This window comes from Fomitopsis serialis (genome assembly GCF_022376445.1).
Source record: "Fomitopsis serialis strain Sig1Antser10 chromosome Unknown B0H18scaffold_16, whole genome shotgun sequence".
Classification (NCBI taxonomy): Eukaryota; Fungi; Basidiomycota; class Agaricomycetes; order Polyporales; family Fomitopsidaceae; genus Fomitopsis; species Fomitopsis serialis.
In genome coordinates this window covers 356,457-369,911 of record NW_025954976.1, presented here as the reverse complement: position 1 = coordinate 369,911, position 13,455 = coordinate 356,457, and the positions used below count along the sequence as shown (strand labels likewise).

The following is a 13,455-nucleotide window of genomic DNA, read 5'->3' as shown; positions in this document are numbered from 1 at the left end:
TCCTGCATATGCATATTGGTGCTCAATTCCTGCACCAACTAGGCCACTGGCAGCCTTCCCCGGCTCCGAGTTAGCGGTCTGACCGCGATGCAGAGAAACCATCTGTGCAAAGAACTGCGGCCTTGCATTCATACAGAATGCCTTCACGCCTTAAGTACTATGCGCTTAAGATTCCTTGATGAATGAGCCCTGCTTCTTCAAGTAGCCTCAGGCTTGTCCTATCAGACGACCATCATTCTCAACTCTAAAGTGCTAGTGGTTCCGTCGGCGACAGCAACCCCGCACGGAGAGATCAGGTGAATGGTGGTGGTTCACATCTGCTCGCCAATGGTATCACTGTTGCAAAGAGCAAGTAACGATTCGATCAGACGTATACCGGGGAACAATCCAGGACTCGAGTACTTATGAGATACAGGACAGGGGCAATAACCGTAGCTTCGAGTCTTCCCAGGGGCAGGAAAACCATTCTCCGGGCTCTCTGTGCTCTTCGACCTACCCCAGGCAAGTTCGTAGTTCGATACAACCCATACGACAATAAGTTATGCAGCGAGAGCGGTACATGAAACGAGTAAATAGACAGTCCCAATAATCTGTCGATAGCATTCGTCAGTATTGCGACAACATTGAACAAGCAGATGTCAAGATTAAGATGTACGTACGACATCCCGAAGACTCGGCGGAGCAATCTATGCCGGCATGCAGTAGCATATCCCAGCTGGAGCGTGTGTCCTTCCCTTCCTCTGAGTCAATGTTCTACGTTGTTGACACCGGTCCCGATCGGAGGTCTTTTCACGGCCCAGGCAAAATTCCAGCGAGTGTAGATACGCGTGCGAAGCTCACGTAGTTCCGCAGTAGCTTCTCGACACATCTGATCTACACTCTCAGGAAGATACCCTTCGCTATCGGATAGTAATCAGCTCCGTAAGACATCTACTCTCCTCAGAGGTATGTAGGAACCTTACCTCAGAAGCAGAGGAGCTAGGGTAGAAATATACCTCAGGCAATTCTCGCGACATAGTTCGGACAGGACGCGCTCCCGTTCATCCTCTGGGCGAAGACTGTCAGCGCCGGGTAATCTGCGGGCGACGTAGAAGAGAAGTACCGTATGCCCAAGGTCCTATGGGAATGAATTCTTTGTGCCAGCCGACGTCTGTCAAACAGTCGATGGCACGGAGCCAGGTCGGACTCATGGATGGCGAATCGATGTTCCCCCCGCGATTCTTCATCGCGTTATAGGTGGCGAAGAACACCTTTTGAAGCCAGGAAATACTCGGTGCGTCTGGATCCGTGAAGGCCATTGGTCTCTGGTTTTCGTCATACAACTGCTGCTCGCCGTCCCCTAGAAGCAATATTCCACCAGGCCGGAGAGTCCCCGCTAGCTCGCGAAGTAGGCAAGGAAAATCGCGGATCTTTGAAGCGGAAAATTAGTGGGTGCGGGAGAAGGTGGCTGAAACAGACCATACACCTGCCGAAATCGCTCGAGCGTGTACGACATCGAAGGACTCGGTGTAATGAGGGAACCCTAGGTTCGCCTACAGGCCTTCAGTATGCCATATTCTGGTTCACATGATCAACCTACATCGTCGATCTCAAACCTTGAAGATGTTCAATAGACTGGTTTAGGTTCGGGGTCAATGAAACGCACCGGCAATTACTAGGTACTTTGCTACAAAAGTCATTTGAGCAGAACACGAGAATGCACCCGCCTACTTCACATACCCATCTATTCTTGGTGGTGCCAGGTCAATGCCAACTACGTCGCAGTGGGGAAACTCTCGGGCCATGTCTACTGCCCTGTGCGTATTGTAGGATCAGGTACATACTTACAAGGAACGTGGATGACTCGCCAGCTCCCACTTCCCGTGCCGACATCGAGAATTGCAGGTCGACGATCGAGACGCGGTCTCAAGGCTCGCCATACCAAGTCCGGGGCAGGATACAGCCGCCCGAGAATTAATGTGTATTGATGGTGTTGTATATCCAGGCGTCTGTGCTCTTCGAGATCCTTGATCAGGGTCTGCCCATCAGTGTTTCCTGACAAGAAGCATACGAGGGGACCTCACCGCCGGGAGGAAATATGTCTATGACGGCGTCAGTGCGAAGCAAACGGTAGCCTGGATGACACTCACGTCATTTTGACTGTTCAGTATACGTCCGTATACGCTACGTAGCTAGATCGAGAGCAGTCTATAGCCATGTCTCGGCTTGATATACGTCAAACATACCATGAATCTCTCATCTACCGATGAGGAGAAAGAGTAGAGGGAAGGTGCGGGACTGCCGATCTGTACATCAGACATTGTTGATTCAGTATCGTCGTCGCGGTCCTCGGAGATGCTCGAGTCCATATCAGTCGCAGCCGTCGTGTGTACGCTGGAAGGGCCAGATGGGTGAGTGTCCGCATGATCTTGGAGTTGGGGGCCTCCGAAGTTATATACTCCGGAAGGACCTAGTCAGCGTACGTACATTGTTGATGAGTGGCACTGGGCGCCGGGGATGTCCAATTTGATAGCAGAGCCTATCAACATCCTCTACATGTCGAAACCGGCGAGGAGAAGAGCGCGCTTGGATGGGAGAAGGGCGTGTGTTATGGGAAGATGCTGCTGGGAACAGGCTGGAGTCAGGCTTGGTGCCAAATGAAGCTCTTCTGTGACTCAGTGACCAAGTCGGATACCAGTCTCGAGCTCAGATAAGACTTCTCGGGCGATTTTAGCTGGACCAGTATCTCCGTTCTCCGTCGACGGTCGCGTTCTGTCAATGATTCTTGATGGCGATGTGGCCTAAGCCAAAACCACCAAGGCAGGAGGCGGTCGGTGGCGTTAACCCGGGGCCTGCGAGCGAAGTCAAGCGAGTATCTTCCTTGCAAACGCTGGTGCTAGCAGTGGCCTGGCGCGCTTGGTGTCACCCTGCAAAGTAGTTCACATGAGCCAGCCAGAGCCAAACCTAGCATGGCAGGACGCGTCGCTGACTAAGCAACATACTGGTGATCGCGTCAAGGCGCTCGTGTGCGATCGTCTGCCGCCGTTTGCAGCTTGACCTCGAACGGTTTCCTGCCCTGCTGTCCTGTCCCCTTCTACTCGCTATGTCCGGCATCTGCAGAGCTCGTCTGGCTGAAGAACGCAAACAGTGGCGCAAAGACCATCCATTTGTGCGCGGGAATGTCTGAGTGGCCTCGGGCAAAGTCTGACTACGCGCTGGTTGTAGGGATTCTACGCCAAGCCAACCAAAGCGGCGGATGGATCCATGAATCTCCTGGAGTGGGAGGTTGGGATTCCGGGTAAACAGGGGGTGCGTCCTGAGTGATTGCCGGGCCAGCAGGAGGTTTGACACGATGGTCGTCGGATGGATGCAGACGCCCTGGGAAGGCGGTGTGTATAAACTCATGATGATCTTCCCGGAAGGTAGTGCTCTAGTTTTACGTCGGAGATGGCGCGCGAACTCACAGTAGAACCCAGACTACCCCTCGAAGCCGCCGAAATGTAAGCACCTCGCATGCTTCAGAAGTAGATGCGGACGCTCACCTGATGCAGGCAAGTTCGCGCCACCGCTCTTCCATCCCAACGTATACCCATCTGGCACCGTCTGTCTATCCATTCTCGATGAGGAGAAGTCATGGAAGCCTGCCATTACCATCAAACAGGTTCGTCTTTGCCTCCATTCACAGCGAGCCATCGTTCATCTCGTATAGGTGCTACTGGGAATTCAGGACCTCCTGAACGATCCAAACGTGAACGACCCCGCACAAAGTGATGCTTACACGATGTTCAAGTACGCTGTTTTGTCTTGTCTTGTCTTGTATTGCGCTGAATGGAGGACATAGGAATGATAGAGTCGCTTATGAGTACGCACGCTTCGTCTTCGTCTTCTTGCGATTCATTGTTGATTCCCATGACACAGGCGGAGAATCAGGCAGCAAGCACGAGAGAACATACCAAAGTAGTGGCATCATACGGGAGTTGGGTTTCGTCGTATTCTCTTCCTTACCTATCTTGCTGTTGTATATCATGTCGTATTGCACAATCAACCGGGGTCCAACACTCAGCTCAGATTGCCATTGAATATTGAGCACAGTACAGTACAAAATGCATCGGGTGCATTTCATGAACATATGTACCACACACATTCAGGTAATTCCACAGGGAAGCCAGGCGGGCTCGACTAATACATCAGTTGGTCGATGGCCCTTTTGATCGTCTGTATCTGGCTCTGCAGCTCCTTGTTTTCGTTTGTTGTGATGCTGGCAGCGATGACGGGCCGCGAGACACCACAAGCACGACCCAGAGCTGCCTTCGAGGCGACGAAAACGTACTGGACGTTCTATAAAATACGTCAGCACGATTCAAAAGATGCCCACATAAGAGAGGGCTCGCCTTCTCCTCGCACAGCAGAGGCAAATGAAGCAAGATCTCCAGAGGCTCCGTATCGGCCGTCAGAATGATGACCTCTGAGATACCTCGGTTGAGGGTCTTGGTGGCTGAAGTACAATGTGAGGCGGCCAGAGTGCATATCCAGCCTACGTACCTTCGTTAGCACCCTTCTTGAGCTGCTTAACTGAGAGGCCCTCTCGACCAGATCTAGGATCTACAATGCCCTGTTTCAGACGGTAGCCACAAGTGTAGTATGCGAAGAAAGACCTACTTGGTCGTTGAGCTGAGCACCGGCCAGAGGCCATGCCTTCGGGCGAGACGATGGATCGGCCATATGTTTTGGTGTGGTTGTTTCGTACGACCTCACTTCCTCGGATCCTTGGTCGGCAGGCTGTTCACTCGATTGAGCAGCAAGTTGGAAGAAAGCACTGGCAGGCGAGGAAAGCCAAATTGTTGCAGCGCGGTCACGTGGAGCGCTTTTGACGCGGGAACTGCCCGGGCGCCTGCGTACCAGACGTTCTCCTATATAGCCTCCGCCATCCCTGTCCGACTGCCGACGGAAGGCCAACACGCGCGATACTTATCCGTCGTGGAGTCTGAGAGGGCTGGCTCAGAACTCGGGATGATTAGTGTGAGATATATATATCCTGCCTACTAGCTCTTCGTCCTTCCATCTTGCTCACACTAGCCTCCATCATGGACGCTCCTCCGCCGATCCTCAATGTGCACACGCCCGTCTCGTCCTTCTCGATAGTCCACACGAGTGCGTTCGATCACGAACCAGCAGCAGCAGCAGAATCTCACACCTGGATGCTTCAGATGATGATACTCTTGAAACCTTGTTCGAGAAGCTCACCACCAAGACCTTCGTCGAATTCACCGGTCGGCGTGTCAAGTCAGGCTGGGTGAAGTACTCGTGGAATGGCAGTATCTGGAACCTTGACGATGGTGCGTCCTCGAGTGACTTGGTACATTGCTGCTGATGGCTTCTAGACTCCGACTATACCATCTTCATGTGGAGGCAAAGTCTGCTACGCCCGAAAGTGATCAATCGCCGGTCCTACACGTGCGGAATCCGGACGAGCCACAGCCTGCTCCTCCGGCATATCGGAATCCTTCGTTCTACATGTTTCGCGCCAAGACACAGGACCATCTCCTCCGCTTTCTGTAAAGGGGTCCACAAAGTCCAGCAAACGTACACGCAAAACTGTGCAAGCTCGAAAGCGAGAAATGAGCCGCCGAACACAAGCGCGAATTGAGCAGTTCCATAACGAGAACGGAGTGCGGACTATCGTGGGTGGCATTGGTCCCGCGAAGACCGGTATGTTCTATGGACTGCTAGTCCCGACTTGCACTCATGTGGGCCTTAGTTCGCATGCTGCTCAAATCCGGGTATCGCCATGTATACATATCCCGCAAGTTTGCCATCAAGCACGGTTTCATACCTGCTGATGCAGCTCCCGGCCATTATGGGTATGGAGGGTTGGTCAAGTGCGTCCCCCATTCCCATAACCCTTCAATACACTCTGACAAATGTGTAGCATTGGCAAATGGCCAGTCACTGTGGGCCGTACGAAGACGACGCACAGTGTCTATCTTTCCGAGGAGTCCCATTTCGACGTTGTACTCGGACGCTCGTTCATCGAATTACGCCAAGTGAAGTTTGATTCTGTTGACACAACGGACGTTGTCTGTGGGGATACAGGAGAGAAGATTGACTGCGAACTCGTCATCCTGAAGGATGGGAAGGGACAAATCGTTACCGTCACCTAGACCACCTCGTATCGTTCGCTATGACATGTAGCTGCTTGTCAGCTGGACAGTATACATCGCATATAGTGATGGACTAGTGTATGTATGCCACATGCTGTAGCCATCCATTTTCTTTGTGTGGCTGGAATTGATGCTGTTCTGGAGACGAATGTGTCGAGGGCCTGAGCTGGGCTTAAGGACGCGCCTGAGCGAGAGCGAGCTGGCTGTGGTAGCGCCACCGTGCACGTGCTTTTCTGTTGCGCGTAGGACTCGCACCTCGACGGTCTAATACGGCAGGCAACACCTCTCCCTTCATGGCCATCCTGAGCCAGCTGCTCAGGCCGCTCCCTGCAGCGCGCAGAGCATACTCCGTCTTCTCCAAGCCCGGAGGACGTTACTTCAACTCGGCCAAGCCCCCCAAGGTCTCGCCCAGCACTGGCAAGGGCAAGGTCGACGTATCAAACCCATCTAGCGATGCGGTATCCGCGAAGGATCAATCCACATCTCAGCAGCATGGCACACCGCTAGCTACTGAGGGCTTGTCGTCCATACATCCTTCTTCGGTGACACCAATTCACCCCGTATTCAACCCCCAAGACCTCAAGCTCCATCAATTCTTTTCCTTGCATCGGCCTCTCCTTCTCGCCTCTCAACCGGCGTCCTCTATCTTTGAAATATCGCCATCATCATCACCGCCCGACACGCTTAAGTCAAGCTCGACTTCTGTGGACGGCTTCGCCGAGCCTCCAGAAGTGTCCGCGGAGGACGATGCGGAGACCGCGCGGCAGCTCGCACGAGCCATGGTGGTGAACAGGATTGGGGCATCGATGTCTTGGGAGCAGACATTGCATCGCCTTGGGTTGGATGTCACCAAGGGACGAGCGGAGGAGGTCAAGCTGGCCGAGGCCGAGTTTGAGGTGTATATGGACAGCACGAAGAGGAAGCGGAAGAAGAAGATGAGGACGCATAAGTGAGTCACCATTCTATCTTGACGACATAGGGCCGATGCTGATTGTACCTTACAGACTGAAGAAGCGTCGACGGGTACGAGCCACATGTCATCGTCTATGCATCACCCATACTGACGAGCCCTGTGTTCCAGTTGACGCGTTCGAAGATTCGGCAGCTCAAGTAGGCGTGGTGATTGTTCGGACAATCCCATCGCAGAGCGATTATCATACTGGAGTCGCATTATCTTCAATGATCAGATGCCTATTTAACATCTAGCTCGTGCTTGAAACATGTAGTAAGGCTGTATCAGCGGCGCCCATCTGGCGGTAAGTGGCCATTTCCTGTCTCGCTTTCTAGTTTGGGGGACGCTGAGGGAGACGGCCATTGATAAACGTGCGTCTTAGGTGCATGTCGATGACGATAGAGCCCTCACAGAGCTTCTTGATGCTGGTCGAAGTAGACTTCGAACTTGTTCCGCCGATGTCAGTGGACGCTGGCGGGTCAAACAGTTGATGTCCCCTTAGCTCATTTCTCCCCAGCGTCGCTGCTCTTGCGGTCGGTCCTTGTCCACTTTTGTCCGGCGTCAATATTCAATAGCGGCGGAAGCCATACCTTCCGTATGGGCCGTGATCGCAATTGGTAGGTGCTACGCTTCACATTCAGCACGGCCTGTCGGACGATATTTTCACTGACGCGAGCAGATTATGCCTGACAGCAAGAGAGGTACCAAACAGCTGGCACGTATGACGGTTTGCAGCGAACAATAGCGGTATTGGCTGATGGGTCGCCACTCCGGCGAGGATTTCCTCTCTGGATACAATGGAAGACGACAACAAACTGCCGTGATTGTCTTGCTGCGTATTGATTATCCGCATATGGAGAAGTTGTCACCCTCACCCTACCCTTTTGTCCAAGGCCCAGTGGTGGGCAATGGCACTGCTTCGCTGTACAGCAACTGTACGCGTAACCTTCCTCCCCGAAGGTACTGTAATCAAACAATGTGACCAAAATTACATCCCGGTTATCAGCCTCGGGAACCTCCCCATGTGAGCTTGAACATTGGATGTTTGGTCGCCGGTCCAGTGCGTTTCGAATTAATTCCTCTGTGACGGCATTTAGAGTTCATGCACTCATGTCTCGTCAGCCAGCGCTGTCGTGTATTACCTGAGATATGCATCAAGCTTGCGGGAACCACTGGAGTCAGTTAGTGGCACCTGCCAGTTGAGCGAACACAGCCGTCTTTGGCTGTGTTTAGCGCCGGTGTATGTTGATTTCCCCTGCCTCTTTCGTGCAATTTCGACCTCATCCTCCGTTATAGAACATCGGCGCGTTCGCGCAGTTGTCCGCCGCTCGATGGACGGTGCCTTTCGGACGATTCCGCGGAAGGTACTGCTTACCATACTCGGATTCCTCCACAGCTCTCGCATATGACTTAAGAAGTGTTCACCCTCACGTTTTCCTCCTTCCATAATGTCTCGACGACGACAAGCAATCCAGTGGGCACCCATTGGGGCAACAGACGGCGGGCTATAAAGCCCGATCCATTGCTTCGAACCTCCCAACCCGCCCCTTCAAACACTTCGCACTGGCAGTCAAACTTCGGCCGACAACGCGTACCAGGATAGATGCCGCAACTGCCATCCTTCAACCCACCGCGCTCCCAGCCCATGCCCATTCCATCCTCGAATGCGTCGCACGCCCGCAACTCGCGGTACGCATTTAGAGAAGGTTCCGATACAAGTGAAAGTGCACGCTCTGCATCCTCACGCGGCTCGTCAGACCTAATTTTCCCAATGGACCTCTCCACAACTCCCGAGCGGCGATCGCACTACCAATCTTACGCTGGAGGCCATGCGGCAGCTTACCTCCCGCAAACAGACGTGGTGCCACCGCCGTTCCCAACTATAAGAGCGCGATGCAGCGGTTGTGGCCGGGACTTTGTTCCACAGTCAGATACTGCCGCAAGAATAAGGATGTGTGACTACTGCCGTGATCCGCCTCGACTGCCGGCGCAATATGCTGCACAAATGTACCGTGGAGGACAATCTCGCCGCGATGATGTGCAACGCTACCAGTCACAAGCCGCAGCCCCGCCTGTTCCCAGCAGCACAAGGCAGCACATTCGATACAATGGGATACACCCCTCGGGATCCGCGCCTACGGCACAGCCTGTTGTCAGAGGTCCGCCATTACGTTCTCTCTTGTATTTCTACGGCTGAACAACAATCCAGACGTCAGGGTCATGGGCAGGCCTTTCCCTGCCGCACGAGCAGGGGCATCCAACGACGCTATATTGGAGAGCATTGCACCAGCTCACCTACCTAATGTCACACACTACGTCGGCTCCGTGCCTCGATCAAGTGCGATGCGCCCTCCGGCTCCAAGCCGCCGCCGCCGGTAGCAGCGCCATTTGCGAAGGCCTCAATTGGCACTGGCAGATGGGAAGGACACCGCAGCGTGAGGGTAATCCTTGTCTGAACAAGTAGCGATGTGCCTGATCTCCGACGCAAACAGACATGCCGCCTGCCTGGATGGGCCTGCAGGCGAATACACTTCCATGTCTAGGTGCCAATGCTTCCATGTCTTCATACCTACCCTCCGTGTCGTGCATCCTATCGTCCAAAATTCCTCTCGTACTGTACAATCCACTCAATTCACTCTTAATGCGCCCACTTCCATCCGTTCCGGACATCTCGCGGTCTACCAATGTAGCATTAAATGTATGATATTACGATCCTTGTCCATACGCATACATACGCACAATAGCATGATATCCAAACGACCAGTAGGGAGTCTACATCAATACGCGTTACATTAGTACAAGAGCCTACGTCAAGATCTAAGGTGGTCTAGGCATCCACGCGTTCTATGGTAATACGGCGGTCAAGCAGTGGCTGTACGAGGAAGGGATAGCGGATGTCACTCATGATCCCGTTCCAGTCGCCGTGGAGCAATACCCTCTTCACAGCGGGGAAGCAGGGGCGACAGAGCATCGTGAAGTGAGACTGGATGCGCCCCCAGTATCCCGAGCTCTCCGGCGCGATCATCATGTTTGGCTGGGCGTGGAGGCCGATCGTAGTGAGGTGGGGGAAGGTGTCTTTCTCATCATCGAATGTCGGCACAGCCGTGAAGTGGATGTAGTAGTTGAGCTCCGTGACGGAGGGACAGCCGCGGAGGATGAAGGACAGCCAGTCGTAGACGAAGTAGCTCAGGTAGTGCCCGAGCTCGATGGTGCGCACTTGCTCGCCGAAGGACTCCCAGAACATCTCCAGCACGGCTACGTCTTCCACGGTGTCTATGATGATGTGCCGCAGGGCGGGCATAGACCAATAGCACGCCTGCCGCACGAGCTGCGCGTTCAGGCGTAGGAAGCGGAGAGTCGTCAGGGAGGGGAGCACGATGGAGGTACCGTTCACGGAGAGGGTCGTGAACCTGACGTACCCGCCCAAGGACAGGTACTGCACGTTCGGCGCGTTCTGGAGGACGTCGCCGAGCAGGTTGATCCCGCCAGAACGGGCGGCCTCGTTGACGTGCCACCAGTCGAGGCGTTTCAGCGAGGGCAGCGCAGGGCACTCGGTCGCGAACTCGAAGCGCATGTCGAAGTCTCTCTGGCTCGGACCCTTGCGCACCAGCACCTCGAGCCGCGGACACCGCTCGAGCACCTTGATCGCCTCGAGCGGGCGGGGGCTCACCGTCGCCGAGCTTGTGTACGGGAGGTTGGCACGGCGCACCCAGCGTCCGCACCCTGCGGCATCCGACCCGTCTCCTAAAAGCGAGCAGAGCTTCTCCGGACGCTCTATCCAGAGGTCTTCGAAGAGCAGGTCCAGGGCCCACGCTCGCCACTGCTTGCACACCCGGACGAGCGCAGACTTGGTCTTCTTCGTCACGGACTCATCCTCGGCCACCAGCGGTATGGTCTGGAACGGCCTATATGAGGCAGTATACAGGCGGGTCGTCAGAGGCGAAAGAGTCGAGAGACGGAATATGTGCAGCCAAAGCTCGACTGGTAAGAACGTCCGCGCGTTGGTTTCTGAGGACATCGAGAGAAGGAGGGCGAAAAGACAAGTGAGAATGAGATGGCGGGCTGTGGCGCGAAGCCGAGGATTTAAAGTCGAGTGTATGTAGCACTGGCGGTGCTCTGGGTGCTGCTGAAACGCACCGCCCAACAACATGTCTTATAGCATCACAACGGCTCTGCAATACCCGGAAGCGACACTCTAGCTATGGCTGGAACCGCCAAACCCTGACCCCTCCCTGCCTTCGCCAGTCTCCCTCCCACCCAGACTCCATCTTCCAGACCTCGCGGTACCTTTTACTTTCCAAAGTAGTTCGTACCTCGCCATCGTGCAACAGTGACCCGAACATCACTAGGTATTCAGGCCACTCGTGTATCCAATCTCCGTGTTCGGGATTGGTCGCCCCCGGAGGCGTGTACGGCATCGGTGACGGAGGGAAAGCCGGGTCAACGGTATTTGGGAACCGGGTGCGCAAATAGTTTGCCGGAGACTCATAGAACACGTCAGTCTGGTCTTTGTAGAAACTCAAATTTTGACCTCTAGAACACAGTCGATTGGCACAGGCAAGGCTATGAGAGACGAGAGCATACGCACGTTATGGGAGGCTCGCAACCGAGAGCCCAGAGTTTTCCCGGGCTGGCCAGATCGGGCCTGTGCAGATACGCTTGCCACGGAGTTGAGTGACAGGGCATCAATAGGCCCACGGAATGGACTTCCTCGGGCGGCAAGTCTCGCAGGTAATGCATAACCTCGATTTGTCCTCGCGAATGGAAAAGCACGACGTATGCGGCCAGTGGCAACGTGGCGAGGAGCAGTAACAGGCGAGACTTCTGGATCGACACGCCTACCGGGCGGCCTAAGCTACGCGGTGTTGTATCCACGAGGGACTTTGCAGCGAGGATGTGCATCAGGGGGAGAAGCGGGTGGATAAACCGCCACTCCTTGTGGCCGGCAAGCGAGTACACGCCGAGGGTCCAAACGATTAGTCCCAGCAACACCTTCAAGGCCGGATTTGGAGAGTGCGCTGCGAGCCAAGCACCGTGGAGGACGAAAGGGAGAGCCGTTGTGCAGAGAATGGGGACTGCCTGCGAGAAGTAGTAATGCCACTGATTAATTCCGTAGAATAGTGAGACCGAAGAGAGATTGGTGCGTAAGAAGTTCAGGGGCGTGTATGTTGGGGAGCCGTAGCATGCTGAGTCTAGTAAGACGACAGCCAGAGTTACGAGCAGGCTAGACCAATGTCATCGAACGTTCATGTTTCGCTTCAGCAGTGTTTCTCACCCTACGGCTGCGGCACTGAGAATTAGGACGACCATATTGCGTGGTTGGTGACGAAGCCGCCAAAGGAGTAGCGCTGACATGTAGATCCAGATCACAGCGTTGGTGGGCCGAACAGCACAAGCTAGAGCAGCAGTAGCCAAGAATCGCCGTATGTCTCGTCTGCATCACACCATGAGCGGCATGTCGGGGTTCGCAGAATACACATACTTGCCTCTTGGGTGGAACAGTATTATCCCATGGATAGTGACTGAGAGCAACGGTAGTCAAAGTCGTTTCCAGCGAGTTGGAGATAGAGCGAGAGAGCGAAAGCGCATGGAAAAACGATGTGAGTGACAGGAAGTACTGGACTGGCAGGTTAATGGGACCGAGGAACCACCTAGTCGAGGTACGTACCACAGTAGGGGCGTACTGAAGACCTAGCACCTTGTGTGCCAGATCGTACACCCATATATCAGTACATGCGGCAAAAATGCCATGCACGATCTTCGGGCCCCATATCTGCATTATGCGACTTGTGAACATACTTGCCTGAATGACGGGAAGATGTACTCACCAATAGCTTGGTGGCATCCAGGCCACTAAGTCGGAGAGCCCAATAGACGGGGCATTGAGCGCAGGGTAGATGATACTCCGGATAGGTTGAGCAGCAAGCCACTCCCAGGTTAGATGACCATAGCCAAAGACGAGGTGATGTGCGACCTCGAGGGACTGGAAGTACTCGTCGGGCTGGAAGAACGTGCGCGTGAGAAGTGCTATAGAGACTCGGACAGCTAGGGCGATGGCGATGGCAGTTGAGGATCGCATGAGGCAGTCTTCATCGGCCAGCTCATCCGCGTAGAGGTGAGGAGACCAGTCGTGTTAGCGCCGACCTGGACGACAGCGCAGATCTCGATCTCAAATCGCCGCTAACAACGCGCCTGTGGCTGAAAGGGGCGCCTGCAGCGCAGAACATCGCAGGACAGACTTCGACCACTGCTAGCTTGCCTCCTCATCTTACCGAGATTCGCCTCAGAAGATTGGTATCTACATGTCGCTGTCATATAGAGTGGCGTGCCATGCGCAGTGTCCTCACTCACTCTTTCAGAGGA

At 54.4% G+C, this 13,455-nt stretch overlaps 8 protein-coding genes across 8 annotated transcripts; 4 read left to right on the top strand and 4 right to left on the bottom strand.

The window, feature by feature from the left end:
• Window positions 1-303: 303 nt before the first annotated feature.
• On the bottom strand, window positions 304-2,927 carry B0H18DRAFT_993223 (S-adenosyl-L-methionine-dependent methyltransferase). Its single transcript, XM_048045181.1, has 13 exons — window positions 2,467-2,927; window positions 2,226-2,373; window positions 2,130-2,171; window positions 2,064-2,081; window positions 1,848-2,005; window positions 1,720-1,794; window positions 1,646-1,666; window positions 1,580-1,595; window positions 1,464-1,532; window positions 1,103-1,409; window positions 963-1,047; window positions 660-899; window positions 304-590 (listed from the first exon to the last, which is right to left on the bottom strand). Exons 1-12 carry the CDS (start codon window positions 2,526-2,528, stop codon window positions 746-748), a joined length of 1,155 nt encoding a protein of 384 aa, XP_047896194.1. The 5' UTR covers window positions 2,529-2,927; the 3' UTR covers window positions 304-590; window positions 660-745.
• Window positions 2,928-2,955: 28 nt separating this feature from the next.
• B0H18DRAFT_993220 (ubiquitin-conjugating enzyme 9) lies at window positions 2,956-4,041 on the top strand. Its single transcript, XM_048045180.1, has 8 exons — window positions 2,956-3,148; window positions 3,205-3,288; window positions 3,353-3,401; window positions 3,456-3,479; window positions 3,531-3,640; window positions 3,689-3,768; window positions 3,821-3,841; window positions 3,898-4,041. Exons 1-8 carry the CDS (start codon window positions 3,083-3,085, stop codon window positions 3,938-3,940), a joined length of 477 nt encoding a protein of 158 aa, XP_047896193.1. The 5' UTR covers window positions 2,956-3,082; the 3' UTR covers window positions 3,941-4,041.
• A 67-nt stretch (window positions 4,042-4,108) lies between these two features.
• Window positions 4,109-4,792, bottom strand: B0H18DRAFT_133371 (NHP2/L7aE family protein). The gene is made up of 4 exons (XM_048036784.1): window positions 4,635-4,792; window positions 4,522-4,581; window positions 4,371-4,474; window positions 4,109-4,317 (listed from the first exon to the last, which is right to left on the bottom strand). The coding sequence occupies exons 1-4, from the start codon at window positions 4,699-4,701 to the stop codon at window positions 4,159-4,161; spliced, it is 390 nt and encodes a 129-aa protein (XP_047896192.1). The 5' UTR covers window positions 4,702-4,792; the 3' UTR covers window positions 4,109-4,158.
• Window positions 4,793-4,811: 19 nt separating this feature from the next.
• Window positions 4,812-6,369, top strand: B0H18DRAFT_993209 (uncharacterized protein). Its single transcript, XM_048045179.1, has 8 exons — window positions 4,812-4,998; window positions 5,056-5,130; window positions 5,187-5,315; window positions 5,361-5,382; window positions 5,412-5,534; window positions 5,558-5,688; window positions 5,738-5,858; window positions 5,909-6,369. Exons 2-8 carry the CDS (start codon window positions 5,064-5,066, stop codon window positions 6,138-6,140), a joined length of 825 nt encoding a protein of 274 aa, XP_047896191.1. The 5' UTR covers window positions 4,812-4,998; window positions 5,056-5,063; the 3' UTR covers window positions 6,141-6,369.
• A 64-nt stretch (window positions 6,370-6,433) lies between these two features.
• On the top strand, window positions 6,434-7,093 carry B0H18DRAFT_873078 (uncharacterized protein; the record flags this gene model as incomplete). Its single annotated transcript, XM_048040266.1, has 1 exon — window positions 6,434-7,093. One exon carries the CDS (start codon window positions 6,434-6,436, stop codon window positions 7,091-7,093), a length of 660 nt encoding a protein of 219 aa, XP_047896190.1.
• Window positions 7,094-8,598: 1,505 nt separating this feature from the next.
• B0H18DRAFT_133207 (uncharacterized protein) lies at window positions 8,599-9,424 on the top strand. Its single transcript, XM_048036783.1, has one exon. It carries the CDS (start codon window positions 8,696-8,698, stop codon window positions 9,287-9,289), a length of 594 nt encoding a protein of 197 aa, XP_047896189.1. The 5' UTR covers window positions 8,599-8,695; the 3' UTR covers window positions 9,290-9,424.
• A 495-nt stretch (window positions 9,425-9,919) lies between these two features.
• On the bottom strand, window positions 9,920-11,110 carry B0H18DRAFT_1116830 (uncharacterized protein; the record flags this gene model as incomplete). The annotated part of the gene is made up of 1 exon (XM_048033488.1): window positions 9,920-11,110. One exon carries the CDS (start codon window positions 11,108-11,110, stop codon window positions 9,920-9,922), a length of 1,191 nt encoding a protein of 396 aa, XP_047896188.1.
• A 181-nt stretch (window positions 11,111-11,291) lies between these two features.
• B0H18DRAFT_1083789 (glycosyltransferase family 22 protein) lies at window positions 11,292-13,171 on the bottom strand (the record flags this gene model as incomplete). The annotated part of the gene is made up of 9 exons (XM_048031704.1): window positions 11,292-11,625; window positions 11,681-11,930; window positions 11,952-12,316; window positions 12,368-12,521; window positions 12,571-12,714; window positions 12,761-12,783; window positions 12,810-12,865; window positions 12,921-12,945; window positions 12,969-13,171. 9 exons carry the CDS (start codon window positions 13,169-13,171, stop codon window positions 11,292-11,294), a joined length of 1,554 nt encoding a protein of 517 aa, XP_047896187.1.
• Between the last annotated feature and the right edge of the window lie 284 nt (window positions 13,172-13,455).

Excerpts from the sequence above, each read along its gene's own strand:
- B0H18DRAFT_993223 (XM_048045181.1), bottom strand. The coding sequence starts at position 2,528 with ATGTTGATAGGCTCTGCTATCAAATTGGACATCCCCGGCGCCCAGTGC. Across the intron at positions 1,795-1,847 it reads GGCACGGGAAGTGGGAGCTG|GGCAGTAGACATGGCCCGAG; the intron begins GCGAGTCATCCA and ends CAATACGCACAG. Across the intron at positions 1,410-1,463 it reads CTCGAGCGATTTCGGCAGGT|ATCCGCGATTTTCCTTGCCT; the intron begins GTATGGTCTGTT and ends TCCGCTTCAAAG.
- B0H18DRAFT_993220 (XM_048045180.1), top strand. The coding sequence starts at position 3,083 with ATGTCCGGCATCTGCAGAGCTCGTCTGGCTGAAGAACGCAAACAGTGG. Across the intron at positions 3,641-3,688 it reads CTGCCATTACCATCAAACAG|GTGCTACTGGGAATTCAGGA; the intron begins GTTCGTCTTTGC and ends CATCTCGTATAG. Across the intron at positions 3,842-3,897 it reads AATGATAGAGTCGCTTATGA|GCGGAGAATCAGGCAGCAAG; the intron begins GTACGCACGCTT and ends CCCATGACACAG.
- B0H18DRAFT_133371 (XM_048036784.1), bottom strand. The coding sequence starts at position 4,701 with ATGGCCGATCCATCGTCTCGCCCGAAGGCATGGCCTCTGGCCGGTGCT. Across the intron at positions 4,582-4,634 it reads TCAGCTCAACGACCAAGTAG|ATCCTAGATCTGGTCGAGAG; the intron begins GTCTTTCTTCGC and ends AGGGCATTGTAG. Across the intron at positions 4,475-4,521 it reads CAAGAAGGGTGCTAACGAAG|CCACCAAGACCCTCAACCGA; the intron begins GTACGTAGGCTG and ends ATTGTACTTCAG.
- B0H18DRAFT_993209 (XM_048045179.1), top strand. The coding sequence starts at position 5,064 with ATGGACGCTCCTCCGCCGATCCTCAATGTGCACACGCCCGTCTCGTCC. Across the intron at positions 5,689-5,737 it reads CATTGGTCCCGCGAAGACCG|TTCGCATGCTGCTCAAATCC; the intron begins GTATGTTCTATG and ends TGTGGGCCTTAG. Across the intron at positions 5,859-5,908 it reads GGGTATGGAGGGTTGGTCAA|CATTGGCAAATGGCCAGTCA; the intron begins GTGCGTCCCCCA and ends ACAAATGTGTAG.
- B0H18DRAFT_133207 (XM_048036783.1), top strand. The coding sequence starts at position 8,696 with ATGCCGCAACTGCCATCCTTCAACCCACCGCGCTCCCAGCCCATGCCC.